Raw genomic sequence first — 22,605 nt, forward strand, 5'->3', positions numbered from 1 at the left:
GACACCTTAATTCCCATGTAATGCACTCTTGCCCAGAGCCACATAGGACTGGTCAAAAGCAGTGCACTGAAGGGAATAAGGTGTTTTTGGAGACCTGGGCCGGTATCCACAAAGTATCTCAGTGCAAGAGGGCTGATCTAGGATCAGTTTTGCCTTATAGATGGAAATGAATAACATATGGACAGATCCTAGATCAGCACTCCTACTATGAGGCTTTGTGGATACGGACCCTGGTCTTACTTTGGCCTGAACTGTGAATGGATGAATGGTAGGTTGGGTTGGTGGCAGGCTGGCTTGTTAATAGACTGGGTGAGAAGCATCAGGAGGTTTAGTCAGTCAGTAGATCTATTTACAATCTGAGCAACATGGTCTCAATCATGAACGACAGTAGGAAAACGATCAATATTGACAGTTAACCTAGGGCGGGAGTGCTAAGTAGCGGCAGCGAACGCACGGAACAACCCCTCACGTCTTTTGTACAAGCTGGTAATTTGAATTCATCTTAACATTTCCTGGATAAAAATTTAGTCATAGTTTACAATACAATCCTGTCTTTTCCTCAAATTGGATCATAATTTACTCGAAGTACAAAAACCGCCAGAAAACAGGTCTTTAGTGGCTCATATACAATCATGTAAAGACTGAATCTACATTTATATTCTGTACAAACACTTGTGAAAAAAAAAACACTGCTGTAGAGTACGGAATTTATGGCTGGGGGAAGTCACTACTGGCCTCAAGAGACAGTGCTACAAGATGTGTGTGTCAGACTGTGAGAGGATTGCTGGTTTAAATTCCTGTAAACCCTCTGCTTAAAAAGCATCAAACTATGTGAAAAAATAAAGTTGAAAAATTCTCCCCCCCCCCACATATTGCCTTGCCCCTCAGCCAAAACCCCATTCCCTATTACGAAAGGTGGTAACTGGTCCAAATGAAGTCATTAACAAGACAAAGTTCACGACTGTCGCGTACGCATACAGGAGGTAACAGTGTGCAAAAGGGGATGGCCACTAACATGTTATGCAACTAAAAATAATTACATTTGGTTTCAGTCCAGAGAACCCAGATGTTTCTAGCACTATGCCTGACCGGCAAGCCTAGAGCTAAGCTTGCCACACGTGGGTCCAGACAAGTGTATTTGGTGGTTGCAGTAGTCCTAAAGGATAACAATACGTCTAAAAACCTCAGCAGTGGCTGAGTCTTAATGCACCAGTGGGGTTGGTTTCAATTGCACCACTTGGACAGGGAGACAACAGACAGTTCTATTAGTCAACGCAGTGGACTGGTAGCACCAGGTGAGCACCACAGTCTTGGACCCACAGAGATGGGCCCTGTAGCACAGAGGAGGAGCGCTACTCTCTCCTACGGGATGCTATATGGTAGATATCTACCATAGATATCTAAGCACCATCACATTGAGCCCAGGGGAGAGAGAAAAGCGAAGGACCACCCCGAGCCTTGGCTGGTAGGGTGAGTCAGACAGACCGGTCTAATGCCGTTTTTGCTGGTTTGAGATTGGTATAGGACAGACCATCAGCTGGGAGCTTTAGAAGTGGTGTCCTTTCTCTCCTTGCATCATTAAGTGTGTCCAGCTCTCAAGTGATACAGGGTTTTTCTTGTGTCATCGTTCAAGACTGCACAGGTCATGTCAAAGACAACAAGAGTCTGGTGGTATTGCTAAAAGTAAATCTCAAAATATCTATAATGGGCCAAGGGGATATTGTGATATTGGATGCTACCATCCTTTCTATCTGTTAAAGAGTTACAAAAGCATTATGGGTAAGAATGACAGGGGAGGGGGATCCAAAACACAAGATAATATAATGGACAGACAGGATTTACTTTAGCATTATCAAAATCAAAACGACAATGAGGAAAATAAAAATATATATCTATAATAACAGAAATCCCTGTCGGCCAGACCTCACTGTATGGCTGATTCTTATTTTACAGGATGGTGCCTGTTGTCTTCCTCCCTCAGATTGAAGATGAGGGGAGAGGCTGAAGACCAGACCACAGCGCACCCTGGTGGTGCCTCACCACTACCTGCGGCCTCCAGGCAGGTGGATGCCGTTGACCTGGTTGTTGACCTGCCCATGGGGCAGGGTGCTGGGCAGCAGCAGCTCCAGCTGGGTGAACAGGGAGAAGTGGTCAGAGGGGATGTGGGGGTGCGGACAGCCGCTGATATTGTTCTCATGGAGCCAGTTGGAGTCCAGTGGACCCAGGATGCCCAACACGTTGAGCTGAGGCTTGGAGTAGAAGATGTAGTCAATCACACCCTGAGGAGACAGAGAAGAGGGGGATGAGTGAGGAGCAGCATTTCCTTTAGGGAAAATGTGTGCCAGTCAATTGTCAGACACCATAGAGATTTACTGGCCATATCTAACAGAAACCCAAATAAATCCAATCATGTGACTAATGCTGTTTTAGGAGTGCCCAGATAACATTACATTTTAGTCATTTAGCAGACATTCTTATCCAGAGCGACTTACAGTTAGTGAGTGCATACATTTTTCATTCTGGCCCCCCGTGGGAATCGAACCCACAACCCTGGCATTGCAAGCACCATTCTCTACCAACTGAGCTACAGGAGGCCTGGTAGTGACTGCAATGAATATTGATCTATACAAGCAGGAATGATAATCAATAATCCAAAGGACAAACTGCTACTCCTACTACATGTAACAGAAAGCCTACATGTCCAACATGATTTGTACTGGCAGTTTAGACCCCAAACAGACTCACGTTCACCGCACACTACCATCTCAGACTGTTTGCTAACCTTAGTATGTCAGCACAGAGTTTCTAAACCCAGCGGGCCAACAGCGCAATACTTCCGGGAACGCTTGCGACTCGACAGACCAGTCAATGAGCTGAAAAAGTATTCCTTAGGTTGTCCATTTGGAGCCAATGTCTTTAGTTGAAAGTGACAAACTGACGCATTACCATTCGTCAAAACACCTTTATACGGAAGGAGTGCCTTTGATTTGATGGCCTGCACATGTGCAGCTCTGCCAGAGATGACCATTAGACACGATGACGTGTTACTGCGCATGAATTTAGCTAGCCAACATCGCCATGACATCGCCTACAAGTGTGATCGGGGATTTTTATTGGAGAAGCAGTTTCTACACATCTTCATACTAAACCATCATTAGCAAACTATTTCCTTTCTGAACGCACCCGCAGGCATTCGATGACAGGAAAAGAGAGAAAGATAAATTATACTCTTCCTTAATGGACTGATATGACATTTCTGTACAACGTCATAAAATACCGGAACACTTCTCCCTGCAGGCATACAGCCGTGTCTGTCAACCTCACTGGTGCGGGCCGGTACCAGTGGATTCAATGTTGCAAGTTTGACCTCAAAACAGGCCGGCAGGGGAGACTGAGTAGGCTACAGAGATGATGCAATTGAAAGACAACATGCACCAACCTCCATGGAATGTGATTTACAGAATACATTTTCATCAGGATATGTTCTGCCAGACATTGTCCACCAATGTTGTTGTATTTTGTATTTTTATTGGCCAAAAGCAGTCTATTATTTTATTGCACACAATGTCAGATTAGATTAAACCTTCACAACGCAGGTGTACGTTGCAGTAAAGACCGCCGACAACAGTGGGGGTTAGGTCAATTTCAATGTCGGAAAAACAGGAATTCCTGATCAATCAGGACAAGATCAAAGTAACCTGTAATACTGTCAGAAGGCCTCAGATTTGCCTGTAGGCACGCGCCTCCCTCACCTTGAAGTCAAAGGTGTAATTGGTGTAAGGCATCAGGCTGTCCTCGTAGGCGCTCTTCAGCTTGAAGCCGTGGGTGATCCTGGAATTGGATGTGGAGTTGCCGTTCTTGCCGTTGCAGTTGAAGTTGGTGAGGCTGTCGAGGTAGCGCAGCTCCTTGAAGTCCTTGTGGGTGCAGTCCACTCCACCTTGACTCAAATACTCCACCACACCTGGGGGGGAGGGATAGACGGTAGGGGTTTACATTGTCCTGTTCAATATAGGGGAATTAGCCATCTAAACATCCAATAAGACAGATGTTCATTCCCCATTGCCCTACTGAACACAACCATGGTGGTCAAGTGTCTATTCATTCCTTCATTCACAGTAACCGTCACCTACCAGGCAGCTAGTGGGCCCATCACTACACTGCTTGCTTATACCTTTCGCTTCCTTTCCACCACAGTCACTCACCAGAGTCTGGTAGAGAGTTGAGGTCGGCACAAAGCACTAGAGGGATGCTGTTGGTCTCCCCAGAGACAGAGGAGAGTTTGAGGCTGCGCGTGGCCTTGTCCACGATGTTCTTCACCTCAGACAGGAACATCATGGTCTGGACCAGCTTGACGTCGGAGTACTCCGGGTCCCAGTGCATGTGAGCGTTGGCCACCAGTAGGAGCTGTTTTTCCATGCCGTGCAGAGACTTCCCCGCTAGAGAGGAGAGATGGAGGGAGAGAAAGAAGTTTGGGGGTTACTTTAAAGGCAGAGCACAGCCAAGGGAACCTCTAGCCAGAGAAGTGCAGCAGCAGTCGCTCCCCTTTTGAAGTTCTAGGATTTAAGTAAAAATGAGTTGTGGAACACACAGGGCCCTGGGGCTTTGGCTACTCGGACACTAACAAACAGATCAATCTGGTCTTGAATTCAAACAAACAATAGCCCAGGCCAATGAAGCAACAGATTGTACAATCAAAAATATATACATAGTGAATTTGGAAAGTATTCACACCCCTTGACTTTTTCCACTTTGTTACATTACAGCCTTATTATTTTTAAGAGAAAAAAAATCCTCAATCTACACACAATACCCCATAATGACAAAGCGAAAACAGGTTGAAATGTTTGCAAATTTATTTTTAAAAATACATTTAAAAAACCTTATTCAGACCCTTTGCTATGAGACTCAAAATTGAGCTCAGGTGCATCCTGTTTCCATTGATCCTCCTTGAGCTGTTTCTGCAACTTGGGAGTCCACCTGTGGTAAATTCAATTGAATGGACATGATTTGGAAAAAGCACATCTATCTATATAAGGTCTATATGGTCCCACAGTTGACAGTGCATGTCAGAGCAAAAACCAAGCCATGAGGTTGAAGGAATTGTCTGTAGAGCTTCGTGACAGGATTGTGTGTGTCGAGGTCCCCAAGAACACAGTGGCCTCCATCATTCTTAAATGGAAGACGTTTGGAACCACCAAGACTCTCCCTAGAGCTGGCCGCCTGGCCAAACTGAGCAATCGGGGGAGAAGGGCCTTGGTCAGGGAGGTGACCAAGAGCCCGATGGTCACTCTTGACAGAGCTCCTCTGTAGAGATGGAAGAACCTTCCAGAAGGACAACCATCTCTACAGCACTCCACCAATCAGGCCTTTATGGTAGAGTGGCCAGACAGAAGCCACTCAGTAAAAGGCACAACAGCCCGCTTGTAGTTTGCCAAAAGGTACCTAAAAAAGGACTCTGACCATGAGAAACAAGATTCTCTGGTCTAACGAAACCAAGATTGAAATCTTTAGCCTGAATGCCAAGTGTCACGTCTGGAGGAAACCTGGCACCATCCCTACGGTGAAGAATGGTGGTGGCAGAATCATGCTGTGGGGATGCTTTTCAGTGGCAGGGACTGGGAGACTAGGCAGGATCAAGGCAAAGATGAAAGGAGAAAGTACAGAGAGATCCTTGATGAAAACCTGCTCCAGAGTGCTCAGGACCTCAGACTCGGGTGAAACAACAACCCTAAGCACACAGTCAAGACAATGCATGAGTGGCTTCGGGACAAGTCTCTGAATGTCCTTGAGTTGCACAGCCAGAGCCCGGACTTGAACCCAATCCAACATCTCTGGTGAGACCTGAAAATAGCGGAGCACTGATGGCAATTTGCATATACTCCAGAATGTTATGAAGAGTGATCAGATGAATTGCAATTAATTGCAAAGTCCCTCTTTGCCATGAAAATTAACTTAATCCCCAAAAACATTTCCACTGCATTTCAGCCCTGCCACAAAAGGACCAGCTGCCATCATGTCAGTGATTCTCTCGTTAACACAGGTGAGAGTGTTGACGAGGACAAGGCTGGAGATCACTCTGTCATGCTGATTGAGTTAGAATAACAGACTGGAAGCTTTAAAAGGAGGGTGGTGCTTGAAATCATTGTTCTTCCTCTGTTAACCATGGTTACCTGTAAGGAAACACGTGCCGTCATCATTGCTTTGCACAAAAAGGGCTTCACAGGCAAGGATATTGCTGCTAGTAAGATCGCACCTAAATCAACCATTTATCGGATCATCAAGAACTTCAAGGAGAGAGGTTCAATTGTTGTGAAGGCGTCAGGGCGCCCAAGAAAGTCCAGCAAGCGCCAGGACCGTCTCCTAAAGTTGATTCAGCTGCGGGATCGGGGGACCACAAGTGCAGAGCTTGCTCAGGAATGGCAGCAGGCAGGTGTGAGTGCATCTGCACGCACAGTGAGGCGAAGACTTTTGGAGGATGGCCTGGTGTCAAGAAGGGCAGCGAGGAAGCCACATCTCTCCAGGAAAAACATTCTGCAAAAGGTACAGGGATTGGACTGCTGAGGACTGGGGTAAAGTCATTTTCTCTGATGAATCCCCTTTCCGATTGTTTGGGGCATCCGGAAAAAAGCTTGTCCAGAGAAGACAAGGTGAGCGCTACCATCAGTCCTGTGTCATGCCAACAGTAAAACATCCTGAGACCATTCATGTGTGGGGTTGCTTCTCAGCCAAGGGAGTGGGCTCACTCACAATTTTGCCTAAGAACACAGCCATGAATAAAGAATGGTACCAACACATCTCCCAATCATCCAAGAACAGTTTAGTGACGACCAATGCCTTTTCCAGCATGATGGAGCACCTTGCCATAAGGCAAGTGACAACTAAGTGGCTCAGGGAACAAAACATCAACATTTTGGGTCCATGGCCAGGAAACTCCCCAGACCTTAATCCCATTGAGAACTTGTGGTCAATCCTCAAGAGGCGGGTGGACAAACAAAAACCCACAAATTCTGACAAACTCCAAGCATTGATTATGCAAGAATGGGCTGCCATCAGTCAGGATGTGGCCCAGAAGTTAATTGACAGCATGCCAAGGCGGATTGCAGAGGTCTTGAAAAAGAAGGGTCAACACTGCAAATATTGACTCTTTGCATAAACTTAATGTAATTGTCAATAAAAGCCTTTGACACTTATGGAATGCTTGTAATTATACTTCAGTATACCATAGTAACATCTGACAAAAATATCTAAAAACACTGAAGCAGCAAACTTTGTGAAGACCAATACTTGTGTGATTCTCAACTTTTGACCACGACTGTAGACCTCTCACAAAGACACGGCGGTTGGAACCAAAAATCTCCAATTTGGACTCCAGACCAAAGGACACATTTCCACAGGTCTAATTTCCATTGTTCGTGTTTAAAGCCCAAGCAAGTCTCTTATTATTATTGGTGTCCTTTAGTAGTGGTTTCTTTGCAGAAATTTGACCATGAGACTGATTCACAGAGTCTCCTCTGAACAGTTGATGTTGAGATGTGTGTTACTTGAACTCTGAAGCATTTATTTGGCCTGCAATTTCTGAGGCTGGTAACTGTAATGAACTGATCCTCCGCAGCAGAGTTAACTCTGGGTCTTCCATTCCTGTCGCAGTCCTCATAGCGCTTGATAGTTTCTTCAAGTGCAGTCGCAAAAACCATCAAAGTTCTTACATTTCCCATATTGACTGACCTTCATGTCTTGAAGTAATGATGGACTGTCGTTTCTCTTTGCTTATTTGAGCCGTTCTTGCAATAATATGGACTTGGTCTTTTACCAAATAGGGCTATCTTCTGTATACAACCCCTACCTTGTCGTCACAACACAACTGATGGGCTCAAACGCTTTGAGGAAATACATTCCACAAATTAACTTTCAAGAAGGCACACCTGTTAATTGAAATGCATTCCAGGTGGGCAGGGGCGCAGCCATAGGCTCACCCACTTGTGAGCCAGGCCCAGCCAATCAGAATGAGTTTTTCCCCAAAAGGGCTTTATTACAGACAGAAATACGCCGTATTCATCAGCTGTCCAGGTGGCTGGTCTCAGACTATCCTGAATTTTGAGGTCCTGGTCTGGCGTGAGTACACATGGTCTGTGGTTTTGAGGCCGGTTGGATGTACTGCCAAATTCTCTAAAACAACGTTGGAGGCGGCTTACGGTAGAAAGATTAACATTGAATTCTGGTAACAGCTCTGGTGGACATTCCTGCAGTCAGCATGCCAATTGCGTTGTGTGAAAAAAACTGCACATTTTAGTGTGGCCTTTTGTCCCCAGCACAAGGTGCACCTGTGTAATGAGCATGCTGTTTAGTCAGCTTCTTGATAAACCACACCTGTCAGGTGGATGGATTATCTTGGTGATGGAGAAATGCTCACTAACAGGGATGTATACACATTTGTGCACAACATTTGAGAGAAATAAGCTTTTTGTGCATATGGAACATTTCTGGGATCTATAATTTCAGCTCAAGAAACATGGGACCAACAATTTACATGTTACATTTCTATTTGAGATAAGATATAAGGCTACAGTAGACTACTAAATCAAATGTCCAGTGGCACACTGACTCACCTAATGAAGAAGCCATAGGCTACTCACGGTGATAGCCGATGAGCTACTTTGAAAAACAGTGCTGTTGTTCGCAAAATAAATTGGGAGTTGAGATTTTTTCGATTGGTTTTACAGACAGATTAGTCTTCTCTCTTCAGCAGTAGGCATTTGCTTTCCAAACTGTGCGTTCTCGCGGTTGTATTTTTAAATGTGTAAAAGGCAAGCAACCAACCATAGAAATAAAATCCATAGATGGCCAAACCCATTCAAATAAGGACTGCCAGATTATGTTTTATTATGCAGTTAACTTCTCTCATTAACCTCTTAAGGATCAACCCTTTTTTTCAATTTTCAACTAAAATGATATACCCAAATCTAACTGCCTGTAGCTCAGGACCTGAAGCAAGGACATGCATATTCTGGATACCATTTGAAAGGAAACACTTTGAAGTATGTGGAAATGTGAAATTAATGTAGGAGAAGTAAAACACATTAGATCTGGTAAAAAACATGCATTATTTTTGTTCCATTTTTGAAATGCAAGAGGAAGGCCACAATATAATATTGCAGTTTAGGCGCAGTTTAGATTTTGGCCACTAGAAGGCAGCAGTGTGTGTGCAAAGTTTCAGATTGTGAAACATTGCAATACTGGACCATTTCGTATCAAGTCTCCCCAAATGTGCCGAATTGGTCAATTGATACATTTTCAAGTACATAACTATAGAGACCATACAAAAATGATATGGTAATACAAAATGTAAGTTTACACACTCCCAGGAATGTCATACATGATGGATCATTAGAGTTTATACACATCTAGATGGCCGGGTGGGTGTGGAGCAAGAGACCGCAAGGGTTCAAACTGTAGAACCCAGTTCCTACATTTGAATATAAAAATGGATTTTATCAAACTAAACTATGCAACATTTTATCTCTGGGACCCTCAGGATGACAACTCAGAGCAAGATTACTTAATGTAAGTACATTATTTACCTTCAGAGGTGAATGTATCAAACCATGTCCTTGATAATTTTGTTGTTGTGCACTCTCCTCAAACAATAGCATGGTATTTTTTCACTGTAATAGCTACTGTAAATTGGACAGTGCTGTTAGATTAACAAGAATTGAAGCTTTCTGCCAATATAAGACATGTCTATGTCCTGGAAAGTTTGCTGTTACTTACAACAGCCATGCTAATCACATTAGCGCACGTTAGCTCAACCGTCCCGTATTCGGGACACCGATCCCGTAGAGGTTAATCAGTTACCCAATCAAGGCAGGGCCCCCCAGTTACACACGGGGGCTTCCTACCTCTTCTCCTCAGCCCTGGTAAGCCCCTATATTAACCCAGCCCTGGGTACACATTTAAAACAGTTTGGGAGACAGACCATTCCTAAGCATCGAGGATAAAGACACTACTACCCCCCCCCCCATTTAGTTACAAAATTGTTACCCCATATTACTTACACTTTTCAGTCCTTTCAGTTTTATGAACTCCAAAGGAGTAAGAACCAGATGAAGAGGCAGATGCTAGGTGTAGGGTCTAGGGTGAGAAATAGGACAGGGCCATGGGCAGGGGCTAGAGTGAGAAATAGGACAGGGCCATAAGTACTCACAGGATTCCTCCATCATCTCCTTGCGGACCTCCAGCAGTACAGCCACCCCGATGTTGTCCTTGGTCATGACCCTGTTGAGCATGGCCTCAGAGCCCTCAGAGTTAGCCATGGCCAGCTGGTTAAACTCCACCGTATGTTTCTGCACCACGCTGAACCTGAGAGAGGGAGGAGAGAGCAAGAAGTCGACAAAACACGCTGGACAAGGTGGGATATTTGTGTCTAAAATTAATTATGAGAGAAATGGCAGTCGAAACCCCTTTATGCGCAAATATTGATAACCATCATATTGAAGTAAACTTTGAGTCAGGCGATGACATGTTGTCCTCCCACTACAACTCGGAAAAGCATGCAGTTTATTAGGCTACAGATTAATTAAGTTATGAACTTCACAGGGTGGTGAAAGTACACGGTGATGAGCTTGATGTTCCTTTTCAATAAATATCAAGGGTGTTATTCTGGTGACATGATGATCGATGCTTAGCTGCAGTTTGACAAATAAAAATTATTGCTCTTATCCATAATAAGCTCATCATGTAGGTAGCGAGCTGTTAGCTAGAGAGCATGTGTCAAGACCAGAGTGGGCACATTTGCTATATAACCCAATATGTGACAAAACCATCAGCAGAGTTGAAAATGCAATGGAAACCAATTTAACTTGCATTTTTTAATAGGTGCATGGGAATTTAAAACGCAAAAGGTATTTTATGTGCACTACGTTATCACGCACAGCCTTTTATCAGCAACTAGTCAATTTGATGGAAACATATCTGGTAGGAAAATGTGCATTGTTTTTATGCAGATTTTTGAATATTCACATGAAAATATTTCGCCAACTGGCTGGAAACCTAGCTATTGAGCATTGTGGAAAGGGAAATTTTTTTTTGACAGAACCTCTCAGCTGCACTCACTTTTCTGTCCTGTAGAATACTGCGCACCCGTCAACATGTTTGCGGTCTGACTCATGCATGGTTCTGGCTCGAGACTTGGGGCTGAAGAAGCCCTCGTAGCCCTGCTCCTTCAGCTCTGGCAGGAAGTACTGGTAGTACTGCTCTGTCTCCACTTCCTGTTGAAAACAAATCAATAAAATCCATAACATGTAAGTGGACAAATATGACTGAATGCACACATGTACCAGGGAAATCCGGTGTGCGCACTCTCAGGGCAATCAGTTACATTAATTGATCAGAGAGAAACCAAAACCAATAGGACAGAAGCTGTTTATCCCTGGTTGAGGTTAACACATGTACCTGTAGGCTGATGATGTCAGCGCTGCAGTTCATGATCTCCTGCATGATGGACTTCTTCCTGTACTCCCAGTTGAGGGCCCAGGAGGGGCAGTAGCCATAGAGCTGGCGTGTGGCGTACTTATCACACAACACGTTGTAGCACATTACAGAGAACAATGCTGAGAGGGCGGAACAGGGAGAGAGAAATAGGATATAGCATCTTATTCACCGTAATGATTTTTTCCCTCATTTACACTGGTATTGAATTGTGGTTTTGTGTGAAGTGCTGGGTTACTGTGTGTGTGTACAGGGACTGTATGCTGGTTTCTCACCAGAAGGCCTCGTCTGGTCAGGCTCCTGGAGTGCGATCCACGACCGGGACGGGGGCTGCTCTGTGGGGGCTGGGGAGAGGAGGGTTGTCATGTTAGCCATCGGTACTTTTTTATAATATCAAAAACGGTGTGTGAGAGGCAGAGAGGGTGACTTACTGCATTTGATTGAACCTGCCAGATTGTCCAGCAGGTAGTTGAGCAGTTTCCTGGTGCCATCATGCTCCTGGTACAGGCTCATGATTTCTTGTGCAAGTGGGTTTCCTGTTAGGAGTGACGATTACAATGTTGAACGACATCAAATAAACGCCACGGGATCAACAATGGGGTCTCCAGGACAGAATGGTTACCAAGACGATAAGCCACACTCACCTTTCAACCCCAGTGTTTGTAACTGAAACAGTTTCCCCAATTCGAATGGCAGAACCCGCAACTGGTTGTTATTTAAAAGCAGTTCCCTGTTGACGGACACATGGAAACGCAGGTGTCAGAGACTAGCATCCCTGACAATACTGCCCCTTCCTCAACCTTCCCATAAACAATGAACACATTGACCAGTCATCAATACAGGCAAAAGTAAATCCTCTGTGAGCCAAACAGGCTTTTTAAAATGGGACAATGGTTACTTTCAGGCACCAACCAGTTACAAGCCCAGTTTAGAACAAAGTGAATTGTGGGAAACATGGTTCCCAGCGAATCACCTGAGAGACACCATGTTGCCGAGCTCTGCAGGCAGGCTCCTGATCTTATTGGACGATAGATCCAGGTACAACAGGTTGTGTAGTTTGGCAATGTCGGGTGGGATGCGTGACAGACAGTTGTCAGCGATGTGTAGGGCAGTGAGGTGGGTCAGAGTCCACAGAGACGGACTCAGGCTCCTGACATTACCTGGAGACAGAGAGAGAGATATGGAGGGGGTGACCGGTAGATAAACATACACTGGTGAGTCATGTCTCTCTGTGTGATGGCTTTCCATGCAAAGCAGATACAGGTTTATTTCTACCCAATTTGAATGGACATAAGTACATGAGTAAACACACATGCTGGACTTCTCAGTCTACCTGGTCGAGCCAAAATAAAGACCTATAACATAGAGGCTCTTATCCTCTAAGGATGACTAGAATGCTGGTCACTGAACAAAAAAGGTTGAGAAAAACGGGCCTAGACCATCCCCACATGCTGATTCCTAATATGAGAACAGCTACCCCCCCACAGCCTCCAGGCCACCCCCTGCCATGCTCACCAGTGATTTCCAGCTCAGGCCAGTAAGACTTCTTTCCATTGGCTGCCTCCTCAGTTGACATGATGGTGTACATCCGCCTGGGGTCTGGCGGGTCATATTTTTCTTTGGGCATTCCTGCTGTAACACTGTGTAGAAAATGTTTTTGTTTTTTTGTAACTATGAACAGTATCTACTTTTAAAATACATGTCAAACACATTGAGGTATACATTGCCCAAAACTGACATTTTTTAAGTATGACTGTTCACTAGTGCTACTTTACAAACATGCACAGACCATTCAGAACATCCTTGTTAACTTTTCAAGAGGGCGTCACTAGAGTTTCTGACAACTTCTGGAAATGAGGCTCAAGAAAGATGTGGCCATATTATTGGTTGGCGATAGTTACTAATTGCAGAAATAAGTCAGTTTCAATGTCTTGAGGAATGTATTGCTTTACAGATTAACACCGAGTGATTTCAATAAAGTTGAATTTATATAATACTCACGTCATGACATAACAGTTCAGTTAACTAACTAGCCAATTAGCTTGCTACACACCAGGCCACACAAAGCAATAACAACCATCACTAACTAACTATAACACAAATTGGCTGGCTAACTAGCTAATTGAGTTGCGCGTTTAAGCCATCAAGTCAGGAAAACAATAGCTAAATAGCCTAGCATGTTAGCTAGGGGCTAGCTAGCAAGTTAGCCAACGGCCATTAATACCGAATAACTTCGCGAGAATGATAGTTAGCTAACCAATTAATTCTGAAGATATTAACGTTTGCGTACTTACTTTATAACTGATCATAACACATTAACTAGGCTGACTGAGCAACAGCTAACGTTAACTAGCTAACTCACTTATGTTATGGCTAACTAGCTAGCAAACCCTCGCTGAAAGCTAGCTAGCCACATTTTTCTAACCTTTCCGACTTCATATGACTAGGTAAGAAATATCCATGCAGTAGTAATATGAATCATGAGTTGTGGATCGGTTTCAACCAAGTAAACTCGTCGCCAGCGTTGATGATTTTTACCTGCAAACGCATACCAAATCGCGAGAACGTGTGCGTGCTCTCTTTTGTGTCTACTTGCTTCACTCGTTTCCGCTGCTGTATCACAGGGACAAAACAAGCATCATGGCGACTGTCAGGAATTTTTTCTTCTTCTGTGATGACAACGCTTGATGCTATTGGCTGGCTCGTGGACGGACCGCACCACTTATGGGACTGCAACATCTGCTGTTGAACCAGAACGTTGAACATTTATGAACCATGCGCAACTTCCAAGGGTGTTCAAGAATAAACAGCTGTTAATCAAACTGCTATGATATTACATGTCTCTGCGCTTATTAAGAGGTGAACCATTCATTGGTCATTGTAATGAGCAAATCATGGACACTGTAATCCAACCCCTAATGAAGGAGTAGGCTGAGCTATACACTACGTTCTTCATACACTTGTTTCTTTGCTTGACTGGAGACCATGCAACCTATCAGCATATGGGTCTTGAATTACTGGCTTACTTCATATGGTGCAGGAAAAAGAAACAGAGCCTTAGATGCAGTCAGACTGTCTACACAGGTCCCACCAATACTAAGTCATAGCAAACACAGATAAAAGACCATTACTTAAAAAACAATAAATATTTATTTAAAACAATTAATTGGTGGAAAATTTGAAAAATGAATCAATCATTACAAAAATAAATAGAAATCAATTAACGGCCGCTTGAACCCAAGCGCTGAGCTTATCGTCAATGCGAGGAGGCCAGCAGGTGATCCTGCAGGTAGGTGAGGGACTCGTGGACGTGTGGAGGCAGGTCTTGGCCCAGGTCAGCCTGGGCTCTGGACAGGATGGCCTCTATAGCCTCCTGGACCGCCAACCGCGACAAAGAATCATTCACCGTCTGGATCGGAGCGCGACCGTAGCCCCATCGCTCGGTGACTGCAGAGCGCAGGTGACCTAGAGGTTTCAAGGGGTCAAAGAGCAGATGGGTTAGGACAGGGTTTCCCAAACTAGGGGTCGCCTGATTTGAAAATAGGGTTGCGAGAGAAAAATCGTGCTTGGTTCATAGAACCGGGGTAACGTCAGTAACCTCCGGTAGCCGCTAGATGCGGTTGTAATAAACAGAGTGGTTTCTGTTTTCTTCCTACAAATGTGGTTCTATCTTTTGAACGGTTTAAGCAACAAAATATATATATATTTTTTTACATTTATGACCCCATCACTGAAAGATAAGACTCTCAGGAACACGTATGTATCTTCTGTTTCCCTTTACAATGCCCAGAAGGCTCACTAGAACAGAGTGGACAAGACCAGGCACTAAATCAGACTGGAGAAAAATAACATCAATGATGATCTTCTGAACTTCCTAATACCTTTCTGTTGCATTTCAGTCACTTCAAACCATACTTCCTTCACACTGAAATACTGTTAAAACTACTGTCAGACTGATTTGTAATAGCCTGTCATAGACACAATTATAAAAGTAAACATTGGCCGTTAATTACATCACTTTTTTTTTTTTTTTTATATGGTAGGGTCGCAAATTCTTTTAAATATCAAAATGGGGTCGCGGGCCAAAAAAGTTTTGGAACCCCTGGGTTAGGAGGACAAAACTAAGGGGAAAGCCTAAGAGGCTGTGACCAATGTAAACTATGTTCAATAAGTTGTTTTGATGGGTGAATCGTTCAGTGGCCCACCTTTCATCACTTCCTCGTAGCTCAGCAACAACATCCATAGTAGTTGGACCAACTCCTCCCACTTTTTCCAGCTCTCAGCTCCATCCTGAAGAACAATAGAGACGGACTGAGCCTTTGCTACATTCCTTTGACTTTTCTTAATATTTGAGTAAAGAAATTGGTCTGTGTACTGTTTTTCAGATGCCATAGAAATGAACATGACTTCCTTCATCAATTCTAAATAGTTTCTAGCGCTAGTACTCACCGTAGGGTCAGGTGGGAGGGTGGTGTTGTGCAGTGCTAGTACTCACCGTAGGGTCAGGTGGGAGGGTGGTGTTGTGCAGTGCTAGTACTCACCGTAGGGTCAGGTGGGAGGGTGGTGTTGTGCAGTGCTAGTACTCACCGTAGGGTCAGGTGGGAGGGTGGTGTTGTGCAGTGCTAGTACTCACCGTAGGGTCAGGTGGGAGGGTGGCGTTGTGTAGGAAGTGTAGCAGCAGACTCAGAGACATGGGCAGAGGGGTCTTCTGTGGACTTGCATGGTGCAGCAGGTGCTCTATCAGCTTACACCTCAGTAGTCTGCTCTCCAGGGTCTCCAGCAACAGCAGCCTGGGCAAGAGAGGAGAGGTGAAGCGTTGATGCCGTCTGTCTCTACACAGCAAGCATAGTCCTCCTGACACTTCCATCCATCTCAACATCCCCTCCATCCTCCAAACTACACCCACCCCCCCCTCCCTTCCTCCATCCCTGACCTGTGTTGTCTCAGACAGACAGTGCTGATAAGCATGTGGAAGAGTTCCCCGGAGAGTTTGCTGGAGTTGAGAGCTGGGGAGCGATCCACCTCCAAGGCCAAGGACAGCATCTTCTGGAGGAGGAACACCATTCTGACACACAACAAGGCAGAGGACACACACACACACACATATTGGCTGTGTGTACTCTGTTTCTATTCTGTATCCTTCAAACTGATCTGATATGACGGATGGGGTGCTATATTTTCAGTCTCAAAACAACGAGTTAAGGGGTGTGGAATGTTGTATGCAGATGTAATTTTTAACTCACTTTAGATGTTCATCTTTTTCCTTCTGTGTTTTCACCTCGATGACAGCAGACATGTTGTCTTTGTCCCCTGTTGATTTCACAATAGCAGCAAAGAGCCAATTGATAACATCTCTGATGGAAGGGAGGGAAAAGATTAACAAAACAATTAAACACTAATTCATTGTCATACAAACCTCAACATAACGCACCTCCATCTCGTTTTTCAGGAACTTATTGAGACAAATATATATTTTTTTTTCATTCTCCTGGACACACAATGCTCACCTGACCTGGGTGAACCGTACATCACATGACAGGGTTGCCTTGGCGATGGAATGGTGGAGATCACGGAAGGAGAGTTTGACCCGGAAGTCATCCTCCATGGTCTGGACGACGTACTGCAGCAGCATACGCACCACCTCACAGCAGAGCCTCCTACCACGGCTCTAAGGAAGAGGAGAATGGAGGGGAAGGGCATGTGGTCAGTTATTACATTTACGTCATTTAGCAGACGCTCTTATCCAGAGCGACTTACAAATTGGTGCATTCACCTTATAGCCAGTGGGATAACCACTTTACAATTGTTTTTATTTATTATTATTTTATTTTTTTTGGGGGGGGGGGGGGGGGGTAGAAGGATTACTTTATCCTATCCCAGGTATTCCTTAAAGAGGTGGGGTTTCAAATGTCTCCGGAAGGTGGTGAGTGACTCCGCTGTCCTGGCGTCGTGAGGGAGCTTGTTCCACCATTGGGGTGCCAGAGCAGCGAACAGTTTTGACTGGGCTGAGCGGGAACTATGCTTCCGCAGAGGAAGGGGAGCCAGCAGGCCAGAGGTGGATGAACGCAATGCCCTCGTTTGGGTGTAGGGACTGATCAGAGCCTGAAGGTACGGAGGTGCCATTCCCCTCACAGCTCCATAGGCAAGCACCATGGTCTTGTAACAGATGCGAGCTTCAACTGGAAGCCAGTGGAGTGTGCGGAGGAGCGGGGTGACGTGAGAGAACTTGGGAAGGTTGAACACCAGATGGGCTGCGGCATTCTGGATGAGTTGTAGGGGTTTAATGGTTATCCTAGTGAAAGCATAATGCCCCTGTAACCCTGATGCTTGTGGAAACGTTGATTCTCTCACTGCTCTAATAACAACTGGGTGTATAATCATAATCAATTGTTCAGGTGCTGAGAGAGGCCTGTCACTCTCCTTACCTGTTCAGCATCCATGACTGACGTCAGCAGCTCCCAGTCCCATGGGATAGTGGTCTGATCGGTGTGATTGTGCCTCTGGGTCCTCATGAGGAGAGTGTAAGCTTCCAGACAGAGAAAGTTGGGACACTGGGGGTCCAGCAGGATGCCTCTGAGGAGGTGGGTGGTGATGTCGATGGGGGGGAAGAAGCGGGGCTGCAGCAGGTCAGACAGCAGCTGCAGGGTACCCTCTGGGTAGTTCTCCTCCATGGTGCTGTACACCAGGCTCAGGCTCTGTCTGCACAGAGGCTCCGGGTCGCCGAAACCATTGTCCTCCTCTTCCTCATCCTCCTGGAGAAGGAGAGAGAGAAACAACATGAGAGAAAGAGAGAGAAACCACATAGAAGAGGGGAACATGTCTCACCTACTTACCAGGTCCTGAACAGGTCCAGCCATCAGCTGCCTCAGTTTCCTGAGCTGGATTGGACACACATAGCGCCTGTCCTCTCTGCTGACCTCCATGTCATCCTCACCACCTCCTCTCTCTCCACCCATCTCCTCTCCTTCACTGCCATCCCTCCATGCAATAGTCATCAAGCCCTCAGCCCCCAAACCAGCCTGGCTGGTCTCAGGAGATCTGGGCCCTGCCTCCACATCCATGTCCTCAGACTGCAAAAACATGGGAGGGTCACTGGGGATACTACTACACATGTACGGGGGGCTATCCATAACCAGGTCCGCCTCAGTCTCATCCACAGGCCAGTCTGGGGACTCCCCAGCTAGGATGACTGTGGACGTAGGGCTGGGGGTCCGGTTGGGCTGGCTCTCATTATTGCTATGAGTTCCTCCCATGCAGGGGCCAGGGGAGGTAGATCCAGTGGTTAGCTGTGGAGGGAGGGGGGGAGCCTGCTGGTCTGGTTCTATGGAAGGAGAGCAGGGCCTGGAGTTGGTGCGGTGTAAGGCCTCAAGTTGATTTATTTCCACCAACAGCGCTGATCCGGTGCCATTGGTAGGGGAGGTATAGGGGTAGACTGGATCCTGTTTGAGACTGTGTGTACTGGTGGGGTAGTTATCTGGGTCACTCTGGTTGAGACACACTGTCTGATCATCAGGTAGAGGTGGAGAGAGAGAACTCTCAAAGGGGATGTGTGTAGGGGAATAACAGGTGTCGTTGTGCTGCGTTTCATGTGCACCCCAATCCTCTGAGAACCTGAAAGGGTCCGGGTCTACATCATCAGGGACGTAATAGGGGCTGTCTAGGCTTTGGGGGGAGAGGGAGAGAGTAGCATCAAGTAGTGATTGTGGGGACCCTGGTTCTTCCCTTTCCTCTACGAGAAGAGGTTTGTCCGTTGTAAACATAGATTCTATTTCCTGCTCTTCGAATGCATGCTTTTCTACTTTTCCAGTGCAGCTTGTCTGAGCTTTATTTGGAATGGTTATAGAGGTTTGGGTCTTGGACTTGAGGCATTCTGGCTCTTCTTTCCCTTCACACAGTGGTTGAGAAGTTATACCCGAGCACTGTTGTGACTCCCAAGTTATCTGGTAAGAGGAAGACCCTGAGGCTCCTGCCTCCTCTGCAGGCGGTTCAGATTTAGGCACACTTGGTGATTTGACAGGACATTTTGGATTGTCTGCGTCTGAGCTTTTCACAGCGTTCTTGACATCTGGTGGTCCAGTTGAAGAAGAATCCCTGAGAGAACTCTGATTGGACTCAAGGATGTCACTTTCTTCTGCTTTTAAAACAGCTTTGTTCTCCAACTCTTGTTCAGTTGGGGAGCAGGACAGAGAACATGGACTTATGGTATGTGGTCCTTCGTGTTTTGAAAGTCCCTCAGTCTTTTTCTCTCCCTGAGGTAGTGGACTCACCGGCCCTGGATCCGAGTGATCAGAGAGGTTGTTGTCACTCAAGTCCACCACTTCTACAGGCCCACCTGGGTCCCTCCTCCTGCGCCTCCTTGGTGGTGTTAGAGCCCACCTCCGACCAGTAATGTCAATCACAAACTGAAAGAGACAGGTGAACCACAGAACTAGAATGAGATTCTAATTACTATGAGGTAATATCAACATAAAGTATATTACATTTAAGTGTTTGCATAAATTTGCATTGACTGATCTAAGGTCGCTGAATATGTATGCCATCGACTGCAGACGACATTATTTAATATTGACAATATCATTAAAAAAACAAAAACATTATCTCTGGCTTGACCAGTCACGTCGTTATAAAGGCTAGCTTCCTAGCTAGCTAGCTGTACAAAGATTTGGTCTACTCTCAAACTATTACCAGGTAAACGTGGTCAAGTCAAGTGGTCCAGTGGCTACACCACATTGAATATCTTCAACAAAAATGTAGTTATAATTTTCCCAATTTTATAAGAAAAGTTAGGTCGGGTCAACGATTTCGGTAAATCCCAAACTGCACCTGAGGAGTTAGTGAGTGAGTGAAGTGGATCAACCAATGACAGTAACAGTATCGACAGTGTATGGCACGCGCCCCGCCCTCAACTAGTTTTGCATTACATTAACTATAATTTGCAGCTAATTAGCTAACTGTCAGTGCCAACAAAATTTTTCTAAACAACGACATAATTTGGGCCTGCAAACTACCTACTCTTGTGTTTCCACACATGCCATGTGTCAAACATACCTCCCCTGTTGTAGCCTCCTGGTAGCCCTTGCAACTTCACGGGGAACACTTACCGGTGTGTAGGCAGCCAGATTGACCCATCCTCCTCTGATAAATGGTCTTGCCTCGGCCTTGTTCTCGGTGTCATTGTAAACACCTACAACTTCAACATCCGAGTCCTCTCCGCTCCCCGAGCTGAGCGAAATTACATCCTCCATCTCTGTCAACTTCTCAAGTTAGCTAGCCATTTAGCTAGCACCTAGCCAGCGAACCAGCTGGAAGCACTCATTTGAGTCTGATGGTCCGATAGCTATCTAACGTTACTAAAACAAAGCGAGCAAATTATATCCATTTTATGAAATCGATGCAGTAAATAAAGAGATGATTCACAATATTTAGCAAGTAGCCACAGAACAAAGCAAATCGGTAAACTTTCGTTTCGTTTTTGCGGTCACGCGATACTTTAGCTAACGTTACATGGACTTCTTCCGTTTGTGACACCTGCCGCCGCTCCGCTGTGTACGTTACTTATTCTAAGTATTTTGATAATAGCAGTTTCTAAATAAGAGATTTCACGCCTAATCAAGTTTCTTTACCATAACTAGCCAATTCTAATTACAAAGTGTAACGGTGATTGAAACTGTGCATCTAGCTAGCTACATTTTTCCATGTCCTTGTTTTGAGCTGGATCATACTGGAGGAAGCTCTACCAGTAGAGGGAGCTGCAGGTCATGAACTAGTAAAGTAGAAGTAGCGCAAAGAGGAGACCTTACATATTCTGTGCCAGGCCACAAGACTGCATCTTTCTGTAATGCATGTTTGTGTGGGGAAATATGATTAATCTTTCCCTGCAATACTATGTTTAAAAAATATATATAATGGTACCACCAATTATGTTATGTAAAGGCCAGTAATGTGTGTGTGTGAGCTGTGTAGTTAATGTGACTCCAGGGTGATGGAGACTACAAGAGAGGTATCTCACTCAAAACAAAACATTGTGACATGTCACGCACTGCCCTCTCCTCCCTGGTCCCTGGGATTTACTTCTGACACTTGACGGCCCCTGACGAACATGATAAAAGAGGCCAATTATCAGTGACCTTCAAAGCCTTGGGCCATAATGGCACAAACCACACTGTGACAGAGAGGGGAAACAGCAATCAGGAAACAGCTGTAATTAGCTGTGAGCAGCAGGGGCACAACTTTGGTTTTAGAAGTGGGGGGGCATAACCTGGTGGGGAGGTCTTGGAGTCCTTCCCCACAATTTGTTTTGGGATCTAAAACAAATTTCCTGCATGTCTACACAATCTATATAATATGACGCATGGCCCTTCTAGCCATCTCTATTTAGAACAACAAAAAGTAAGCAAAAATGCCCACGGTCATCAAGCTAGGTAAGAGACCATTATTAAATATGTTTAAGTGATTGAAAAGACTGAACTAGATCAAAGGTAATTCAATAATCAGTATTGTGTTGCACCTTTAACCAATAGCCTAACAAATGAACAACTCTTTAAAAAATAAAGTACAAAGACTTAACTTTTGATTTCGTTATCAAGACATCCTCTATATCAAATTTCATCCAGACCGCCCAGCCAGCCTGAGCCACCTGCACGCCCGACCCCCACCAGTCTAGTCAATAAATCAACTCTCTCCCCAACACAACTACCTTCCCATCTTAAAAAAACAAACAAAAAACAGGTTTGGAAACAAAAAACACACAAAAAAACTCCACCTACACATATATATTAACACACAGAAACAGCACATCCTCCATATAATTAATCTCATAGGCCTAATAGTACTGTAGAGCTGTTTTTACTTGCACACAATATAGCTGGGTCGCCCTGTCCTGCCCCTAGGGGTCCACCACCCTGCAGCCTCCAACCCAACACACCCCACTCAGCTTGAGGGTCTTAGTGAAACATTCATTATTGGTTTCAGCCTCCGGTGTGTTAGGCCAAGGCCAGAGTGACAACCCACAGGACGGCAGACCCCCAGGGCCAGGACTGAGCAGCCCATCAGCAAGGGATTGCTTAAATAGGTATCTCCCCTGATGTGGGCATGTTTTCAATACAGACTCCTTTTGTCGAA

General features: G+C 45.2%; 2 protein-coding genes across 2 annotated transcripts; both read right to left on the minus strand.

The window, feature by feature from the left end:
• Positions 1-1,952: 1,952 nt before the first annotated feature.
• LOC311105068 (CCR4-NOT transcription complex subunit 6-like) lies at positions 1,953-14,106 on the minus strand. Its single transcript, XM_084147060.1, has 12 exons — positions 14,023-14,106; positions 13,000-13,124; positions 12,458-12,644; positions 12,129-12,214; positions 11,916-12,020; positions 11,760-11,828; positions 11,449-11,606; positions 11,110-11,264; positions 10,202-10,356; positions 4,203-4,436; positions 3,753-3,961; positions 1,953-2,279 (listed from the first exon to the last, which is right to left on the minus strand). Exons 2-12 carry the CDS (start codon positions 13,109-13,111, stop codon positions 2,043-2,045), a joined length of 1,707 nt encoding a protein of 568 aa, XP_084003186.1. The 5' UTR covers positions 13,112-13,124; positions 14,023-14,106; the 3' UTR covers positions 1,953-2,042.
• Positions 14,107-14,621: 515 nt separating this feature from the next.
• On the minus strand, positions 14,622-20,960 carry simc1 (SUMO interacting motifs containing 1). The gene is made up of 9 exons (XM_084147041.1): positions 20,586-20,960; positions 18,318-19,886; positions 17,910-18,236; positions 16,992-17,152; positions 16,728-16,838; positions 16,418-16,549; positions 16,118-16,274; positions 15,690-15,774; positions 14,622-14,949 (listed from the first exon to the last, which is right to left on the minus strand). The coding sequence occupies exons 1-9, from the start codon at positions 20,727-20,729 to the stop codon at positions 14,741-14,743; spliced, it is 2,895 nt and encodes a 964-aa protein (XP_084003167.1). The 5' UTR covers positions 20,730-20,960; the 3' UTR covers positions 14,622-14,740.
• Between the last annotated feature and the right edge of the window lie 1,645 nt (positions 20,961-22,605).

Source organism: Coregonus lavaretus, assembly GCF_964263955.1.
Source record: "Coregonus lavaretus genome assembly, chromosome: 29".
In the NCBI taxonomy this organism is placed as follows: domain Eukaryota; kingdom Metazoa; phylum Chordata; class Actinopteri; order Salmoniformes; family Salmonidae; genus Coregonus; species Coregonus lavaretus.